Raw genomic sequence first — 8,873 nt, forward strand, 5'->3', positions numbered from 1 at the left:
AATCAACTTCGGGACCACCTCCGAAATTGCAGTATCTATATATGTGTTCGTAATATAGCACGCGTTGTATGTGCGGACCAACAAAATAGCCTTTACCAATATAAATTCATTACGTCAGTTGTAAGTTTTAAATAATGCTGTAATATGGCTTTAGAAACTTTTATCACAACCTGAAAGGAAAAGTGTTATAGGAAATCATTCGCAGCAATGTGCTCTGGCAGCGTTTAATGTGAAATCGTTTGAGTTACTTTATACATTTTAATAACAAAAATAAACTATCTCGCTAAATAGTAGTATAATCTGTCCTTGGGGAGAACGGGAGTATGAATGACAAACTCGTAGTAAAAAACTCCAATAGTAGTAGTTTCGGCAGCACTGCTACGGGTTTATGAACATGAGTAGTTGTTTTTAATTTTTTTAGTATGTAGGTATATCTTTCTTAAGTTTTATTAAAATACAATTTCGCGATGGAATCTTGTTCTTTATACAAAACTGAAGATAATGCATTTTCTAAGAAAGGTGTACCGCCATTTTCGACCAAAAATGCGTTTTTGCCGGAAAATGTAACGACTTGTGAGATTTGCTCCTATACGATTCCCATTTATGTATGTATGTATGTATGTATATTTGTACTTACCTCACATTCTCGTGTTTTTGTATGTAAATTCGGTGAAATTGACCAGCAACAGGTGAGAGTATGTCATTTTTCATTTGCATCGCAACATGCTGAGGTAGAACCGACAACAAAAGTCTTTCCAGTTTCTCATTTTCATCCTGAATTTCCAAGCGGGCGGCAATACAATTGCGTGTATCTAGGAATGCACGTCGTTGGGCACGTTCCATCATAATATTTACGACCAAACCGGCAACATTAACACCGATAAACATTACAATGTTGGCAATAAGCTGTTGGTGCAGGAGTAGAATGTTGTTGAAATTTTAGAGTTTTTAATTAAAAAGGAGTGCTAAGCAAGGCGCATCTATACAAGGTCATCTTACTAGAACAGCTGATTAGATATTTTTGTCTCTACACTAGTAGAAGAGAATGTCATCCAAGACGAAATGGTGTAACTTTAGGATGTCAACAAAACGAAATGGCAAAAATTAACTCCTATTTTCTTTCGTTTTGACATCCTGAAATACCAAAAAGCAATAACAAACTACTGGGGATTTTTACTTATATGCAATTGACAGCACCTTATATGGATGGGCCTTGGTGCTAAGTACGTACTTCGATAAATGAGATCAAAAGAAAGAAATATTTATATGTATATTTATGTGTTGTGTTCTTTCTTATACCTAAATAAGTATTTATTTCAGTGCTTCGAGTAGTATCTAACTAACATACGACTATCGAATTTTCCTATCAAATAAAATAATATAAAAATGTATAGCTTTACCTGATTATATTCCAAGTAACGAAATGAATCCGTAATAATTTTGTACACCGTTAAACTAATATGCACTGAGGGCAAAACAATACCAAAGCAAACTGCTTCCCATATTTGTAGTGGCATCATGGCGTATGCCAAAAAGACAACAAAAACAATTTGCCACACACCTTCGGCCATGACCTGCAAATAAGAAAGTAAGTGAGGAAAAGTTATATTTATAAGTTCGCATGTACTGGCATAACGAGATACATATGTGCATATAAATACGTAAATTAGTTTTAATTAATTACGAGCCACAGAAGAGCAAAAGGGGTGACCAGAACTAAAAAAAATGCCGGTGAGCCAATTATTCACGGGGATAATTCTTGCCCTCCCATATTCTGAATTTTAGTAAGTTACACGCTTTACTTCGATTGATTGATATTTGTGAAGATAAGGGAGGATATTACTTTCAGCAAACACGGGAGATCAGTTAAGAGAATCTTATTTTTTAATCGAATTTTTCGTGGCCTTTGTGGTTTGGGCATGGTTATTGGTTTATTTCTCAGTCATATTTATAAATCTATGCTTAAAAAAGCATATAGTTAACACGAATATATATCGAAAGCAAAATGATTCTGTTTTGCAAAAAATGCAGAACACGCCTTATCCCGAAAACATTCTTGCTAACGCTCTGTACCGATAAGATCGAGTCACGAATATCGGCTGCTATCTCCGTTATGCACTCGCACGCAGCTCTTTGAGTATAACTTTCTGGAAGTTTGCAAATATTTTGCCCCATCGCGACATTTTTCAAAATTTAACCGCGGTCCCTGAAATCTGACACTACGAAGAATTCGCATGTCTTTCAAATTATAAAAAAAATTATGAAAGGACGGGCATCTTCCGGTTATTTTGTGTTCCTTTGCTGTTCATCATCGTCTCAATAAAATATAAAAAAGTGCATATTCCTTACATCGTTGTAAAGGAAGATTTTCTGAATGTGCAGAGGCTGAGTTTTTATCGGAAGTGTCGGGAAAGGATTTTGGTTCCGTCATCCCGCCCGTAAAATTTTTACAGACCTTTCCGATACTGCCCAACCCGGCCAATTTGAAATCAGTATGGTGGGTTCCGAGGGTCCCGATATCCTACGCCTATCTCTAGTGGGCAATAATGATAACCATTAATTCGACTAGGTATAGGTGGCGTTGGGGTATAAGCTCAACAAAATTGTACAAATGAAAATTCAGCTAATAGTTACATACATTTGTATATAGTACTTATCATAACTTTACAACACTCAATTATTGAGAAAAACTGACTATTTATTTTATTACTTTTTAGTTTTAATTATTTGCTTATAAAAATATAGTTTGCCTTCTAACAAAAGCCGTGAAAATCCACATTTAAAAAAATCAACAAACTTTCATAAAAACGACGAGTTTTAATATTTCGAGTATACAATTTTAGTAGTTATAATAAAGTGTAATGCCGTTTTTTTCTATCGAAAAATGCCTACTAAGTTTGAAGCTAGTACTTGTCGTTGATTTTTGGTATTTTGTTTTGTTGACGATGTCAGTTATTTTCTTCTTACTATGTATGTATGTATATTCCCCGATTTCTTATATGAAGAAATTGAGCAGGATCTGAAAGAAAAAAATACTAATAATCAACGGTAATTCCGAATTTCCACAAGGCATTGAAATGGCAAAAAGCGTATGCCAATCAAAAAAATGCCATGTGGAAATGAACTTACTGACAATTTTTTTAATGTAATGACACGTTTATTTGTCAAATGTTAACATGCCATGACTTTGTCATTTGTCATTTTTGTCATTTAATGCTTAGTGGAAATCACTACACTTCATTTTACTAAAATTGAATGGACTATAAAACTGCACACCTAAAATACATATATACCAATCCACCAATTTACAACAAACATATGGCACCGTTATGGCGCCGGTTTGCACAAACGCACAGCAAAGCAACGAAACAAACTCTAATTTTTGCCTTCCGCATTTTCGCATCAAAGAGTGAACCGTTCTAATAATTTTTGAACATTTAATTAAAAATGCCCTGATTATGATTTTTTCAGCCAAATTACTCACGAAATATTTACTGACTCGTTAAATTTCATACAAAATAGATTTCATCCATTAAACAGATGGGTGAAGGTCGTACCCTATTCGGATCTTACACTAAATACTCCACGCAGATTGAAACTTGGATTTATACGGTTTTTGTTAAAGAATTTTTTATGTTTTTATAAACAAATAATTTAAATTAAAAAGTAATATTTAAAATAAAAGGTCAAATCTTGTCAATATGTGAATGACGTATAGTCATGATAAGCGCAATAGGTATATATGTATATGAGCAAATCTTACGAGCATTTATTTTGAGCATCACTCCTTTCTCTCGCCAAAAAAAAAAAAAAACTTTTTAGTCTTCCTCTTGCATTTATATTTGCATTTTTTGTATTTGTATGAAGTTTGGAGTTACAGAAACAAGAAAAATAAAAAATTAATCAAGTATTTGAACAACTTTACCCTTTTGGCGAAAAAGTACCGAAATTACACATTTTTTCATTGTCAATCTGCCTCATCTTGAGTTTCGCCTGAAAAAAAGTTCACCCGAAAATTTGTCACGCGCCCATAGTAAAACCATAGAAATTAAGAGTGAAAAGTGAGCGGTTCGGGGAAAATTAAACCTATGATAAAGCCCATAGATTTTTGAGATTTTTTTTTGTTGAAGGTGTTTCATACGTTTTCCATACAATATATGTTGGTGTTTGGCCGAGCTTTTCCTCCGGTTTGTGGCGTGCACCTTGATGTTGTCACACAAAGGGGAGGGACCTACAGTTTAACGCCGACTCCGAACGGTGATTGTATTTTTATGAGTCTCATAATATGAGTAGCTATTTTTCATGGCAGAAATACACTCAGAGGTTTGCATTGCCTGCCGATGGGCGACCGCTATTAGAAAAAACTTTTTTGTTTCTTGAGGTTCGTTACGTTCGGACGCTTATTTTAATTTTTTTGACACAAAAAGTTAAAATTAAAAAAATGTCAACCGTATACGGGAAGGTATGAAGCAGTACTTCTTCGAAACAACAAAAAAGTAGAAAATTGAGTTTAAAGTAATGGCGGTGCATTTGACCTCAAAACTTGTGTTTGAACCACATATCTGAATCAAGGTTGTTGCGAATGTTCGCATTCGCATTCGCAACCGCGGAGCTTCCGCATTAATTTTGACATTCGCATTCGCTTTCGAATTCGCAAATATCAGTGCGGATCTTTTGCAAATCGAATATTGAAGGGACCGAAAATTGCAGTTATTTTTTTTACGAGTTAAACTTGGCCAAATATTTTTTATTCCGAAATAAAAGTACTTTCCAGATAATAAACATACCGCTTATCCAAATTAAACAAGTTTGGTATCCAATGAAAGAGCACTTAAATAGCTTTAAAACTGAAATGGCTAAAAGAGGAAAGCCACTTATAATAATCGATTGGCGCTTACACATATGTTAGTGTTTGGCCGAGCTTCTCCTCCGACTTGTAGCGTGCGCCTTGATGTTGTCACCCAAAGCGAAGGGACCTAGAGTTTTACGCCGACTCCGAACGGCGATTGCATTCNATCGATTGGCGCTTACACATATGTTAGTGTTTGGCCGAGCTTCTCCTCCGACTTGTAGCGTGCGCCTTGATGTTGTCACCCAAAGCGAAGGGACCTAGAGTTTTACGCCGACTCCGAACGGCGATTGCATTCTTATGAAAAGCTGTTTTTCATGGCAGAAATACACTCGGAGGTTTGCAATTGCCTGCCGAGGGACGACCGCTGTTAAGAAACAAATTTTTTTCTATAGTTTTTGCGATGTTGCTTTGACCAGGGTTTGAACCCAGGTGCTGGTGAGTGAAAGCGCGCACTGCTTACCACTACACCACAGCGGCCGAGGAAAGCCACTTATTGAAAAATATTTCAATAAAAAATGTCAATTACCATAGAACAAACATGAATTTCTTTAGTATTAAGTTATAAAAAAATATAAATATAGGTGGTAACCTTTATTCGTTATTTCTGTTTAAAAGCTATTTCAGTTCTCTTTCATATGATATCAAATTTGTTTTATTTGGATAGCGGTTTCTTTATTATCCGGATAGGACGTTTATTTCGGAAAAAAAAATATTAGGCCAAATTTAACTCGGAAAAAATAACTGTTATTTTCAATCCCTGGAATATTGTGCAAGCGTACAGACGTATATCTAACCAGTCATAGAAGAAAGCATTAAAAGTTAGTTGACGACATGCCAAATTCCAAAACAACCACAAGAATGAGAATGAAGAATTCTTTCGAAAAAAACGGTGTTTAAACAATGATTGCGCCATGATGCTAGATTGTGAAGATGAAAGTCAGGAGGATACATCCGAAATTTGCAGCCCCGATGAAATTCTCAAAAAGTAATTATTGCACCGCAATAAAAATAAATAAATATAACTGAAAGCCCTCTCAACTGGTGCAGTTTCAATCGAAAAGAATTTACAATTTTGCCAAGTTTCAAGTTTTTCAAGTTTGTCGCCTCGAGCGTTATATAGTGGCGTAGGTTTGAATTACGACCCTTCAAAAAGTTTTTATGAAGTGCTGTCCCAATTTTTAAATTAAAGTATTAAAAAGTATCCAGTCTTATCATGAGTTTAATTTTCCCTGAACCGGTTCACTTTTCAATTTTGGTTTTCATGTACATTTTTACTATGGGCGGAATACAAATTTTCGGGTGAATTGTTTTTCGGGCAAAACTCAGGATAAGGCAGATTATTAAAAATTATTAACCTTTCCATTTTTTATTTACCTAAATCACCTAATTTACCCACCTAAATTATTTCTTAAAAATACTTGACATCCGCATTCGCATCCGCATCCGCGGATGTTAGCTTTTAAACATCCGCATCCTCATTCGCATCCGCGGATGTCTAAAATTTCACATTCGCCGCATCCCTAATCTGAATGAGCATAACAGTTGTGTGCAAAATTTTAGTAAAATGACTTTAAAACTGAGGGAGTTATTAATAAAATTGTTAAAAATTAACAAAATTTGCAAGTACCGTTATCTCGAAAACAGGAGCAAAAAACATAGCTGTGCTCACAAATTAAAAAAATTAAGATTTGCCCCTATACACATATATGTACATAATTGAAAGTTTTCATATCGAGGGCTTATACTCAAAACCTGCTATCAGCGATTTTCACAAAAATATTTTCTGAAGTTAGAATTGGTCTGAGACTTAATTCTCGTAACTTTTGTTGGAGTTGGCAATAATCGCTTAAATGTTAAAGCGGTAAAAAATTGTGAAGGGAAAATGTTCTCTTATGAATAAGTTAAGAATTTCAAGGTGTTGTAAAAATTTGAAACATAGTGTTCTTAACAGGCCCACTGCCTATACTAGGCCTCTTAGAGCGTTTGTGACATTTTCTTAATTTTAATACACCGTAATATTAATTGCTTTTGAATCGACCCCTTTTGCAAAAATGAGAGTTACTGGCGTTACATACAGAATTATACATAAATACTACAAATTAGGTTTATTTATTACTTACTAAAAAAAGTATGCCCAAAACAAGACATCGAGCTCTAAAATTCGACTTGCATAAAAAGGCACTACCGTTTGATTTATTTGAAATTATGTATACATAAGTATTTTATTACTAATCCTTAGACAAATATTAATTACTTGTTGAAATTTTGTTTAAGGCAAATTAAGCTAGCAATAGCATCAACAAGTAAACAAAAGCTGAAGCCATTACAAGTCAATAACTTTCGCTTTAAAAAGATATATATCATTACCTCGGACTCTTTCTGTAAAGTGAAATAAAAGTAGAAATAGTCAAAACGCCATTGACCAAATTAAATTTGGGGAAAAAGGTATGACAATTTAAATTTTTTGTTTGTTTTCTATCTTAATTTTTCCTCCGCTTTGTACTATATGGTTGCTCACCTCCTTTGTGTCCACAGGAAATACACTGCCCAGTGTTGGCATCGAAACAAAACAGATGACAGCGGCAAAGAGCAGTATACCATAGCATAGAATTGGCAGGTGATGATCCTTGATGACGCGACATTGCAGCAGAATTAGGATAATTGCAAATAGCAGGCACACAATGGAGTTGAAAATATTCTGTGGGTGACACGAAAGACGAATGGGAAAATACATAAATGACATTAAACAAGATTAAAAGGGTTAAGTAAATATACATATGCATAAACTCGAGCTTATATGTATGTATGTAAAATGAAAAAGTAAGCATAAAAAAGGGACGTAATTGAGGATTACAAAATTATTTCTTGCTCCTTTATGCCTGTCTATAATACAAACAATACATTCATTTGAATTTCATTTATGTTACTCACATGAAAGGTGGGCGCATTATTGTAGGCCAATGACAGCGCCGCCATGACACCGCACAACACCACCACCAACGCAACCACGCCCAGCACCGAAAAGCGCTGCAATTTGAGCGTGTAACGTTGATAGAGGCATTCCAGTTCGTCGTTCTCGAAGCGCAGCGTATTCCATGGTCGGCCACGTGTCGCTTTCACCGCATGATCCATGTTTGCATTGCCCAGCCGCGTAGCTGGTAGCACGCGACGGTCGTGACGGTGGCTACGGCAACTAAGGTGCTAAAAGTCTGCGCAAACACAAGAGGCTCTTCTGCAATACGTAGAGGTGGGTTGATAGATTGCGAAGCGCTAAGTGCGCTTAAAGCGCCACCAAAGGCTTCTACTGCTTCTCCTCCAGTTCGCGTACAATGTCAATTACTTGTGAGCAACTGCAAATAAAAATGATGCATAACAAATGAAAATAGTTACTAATTGTACTAAGAGCGATGGCTTAAGAGTAAAATTTTGTATGGAAATATACCCACTATAAATAAATATTTGATTTGCTCTTTTCTATTTGGTAATTTCTGCCTGTCAATCTGGCCCATATACACAAGCCACACGGGTACATATTTGCTTGCTGCGACCATCGCATATTAGGGTGGTATACAAAAAATAAAGTCGGAATTTTAATGCTCTTACCCTCTAGGATCAGTGTTGCTATTTTGCTGAGCTGCACGGCGCTCAAAGTTTTCCACGTATTTTATATGAAGAAAAAAAAACTATTTCTCCTACAAATGTTATATAATTCTTGAAAATCAGTATTTTTCGATCGTAAAACTCTCAGGAGACTTCCAATAATAATACTCAAGTTCGCCGGGTCTGCTAGTGCTAATATATATGTATTTTGAAAGCCGTTTTTTTTTTCTTCGCAAAGCTCGAGATCGGCTGTACCGTTTCTTTTGAAATTTTGGTTAACCGTTGTGGATGGGCTTCTCATTGTCTTAGGCAAAAAAAAGGTTTAAATACTTCTTAAAAATGGAACTGCACGACTTTAAAAATCCTATAGAATCTCACATATATACCCACGTAACAGCGCTGCTCACCTGCAAACCACAAA

The 8,873-nt window shown here is 35.4% G+C and overlaps 1 protein-coding gene across 1 annotated transcript; it reads right to left on the reverse strand.

Annotated features, from left to right (window-relative positions):
- Nucleotides 1-163: 163 nt before the first annotated feature.
- Nucleotides 164-8,204, reverse strand: LOC108367529 (Ca(2+)/calmodulin-responsive adenylate cyclase-like). The gene is made up of 5 exons (XM_017622163.1): nt 7,784-8,204; nt 7,371-7,550; nt 1,401-1,574; nt 638-906; nt 164-170 (listed from the first exon to the last, which is right to left on the reverse strand). The coding sequence occupies exons 1-5, from the start codon at nt 7,982-7,984 to the stop codon at nt 164-166; spliced, it is 831 nt and encodes a 276-aa protein (XP_017477652.1). The 5' UTR covers nt 7,985-8,204.
- Between the last annotated feature and the right edge of the window lie 669 nt (nt 8,205-8,873).

Source organism: Rhagoletis zephyria, unplaced genomic scaffold (assembly GCF_001687245.7).
Source record: "Rhagoletis zephyria isolate East Lansing unplaced genomic scaffold, Rhagoletis_zephyria_1.1 Rzeph_scaffold_00046, whole genome shotgun sequence".
Taxonomy (NCBI): Eukaryota; Metazoa; Arthropoda; class Insecta; order Diptera; family Tephritidae; genus Rhagoletis; species Rhagoletis zephyria.

Bases quoted from the DNA above. Each gene is read 5' to 3' on its own strand.
- LOC108367529 (XM_017622163.1), bottom strand. From the start codon at position 7,984: ATGGATCATGCGGTGAAAGCGACACGTGGCCGACCATGGAATACGCTG. The intron at 1,575-7,370 runs GTGAGCAACCAT...TCTTATTTGCAG, and splicing joins TTCCTGTGGACACAAAGGAG to GTCATGGCCGAAGGTGTGTG. The intron at 907-1,400 runs GTAAAGCTATAC...CTGCACCAACAG, and splicing joins GTTACTTGGAATATAATCAG to CTTATTGCCAACATTGTAAT.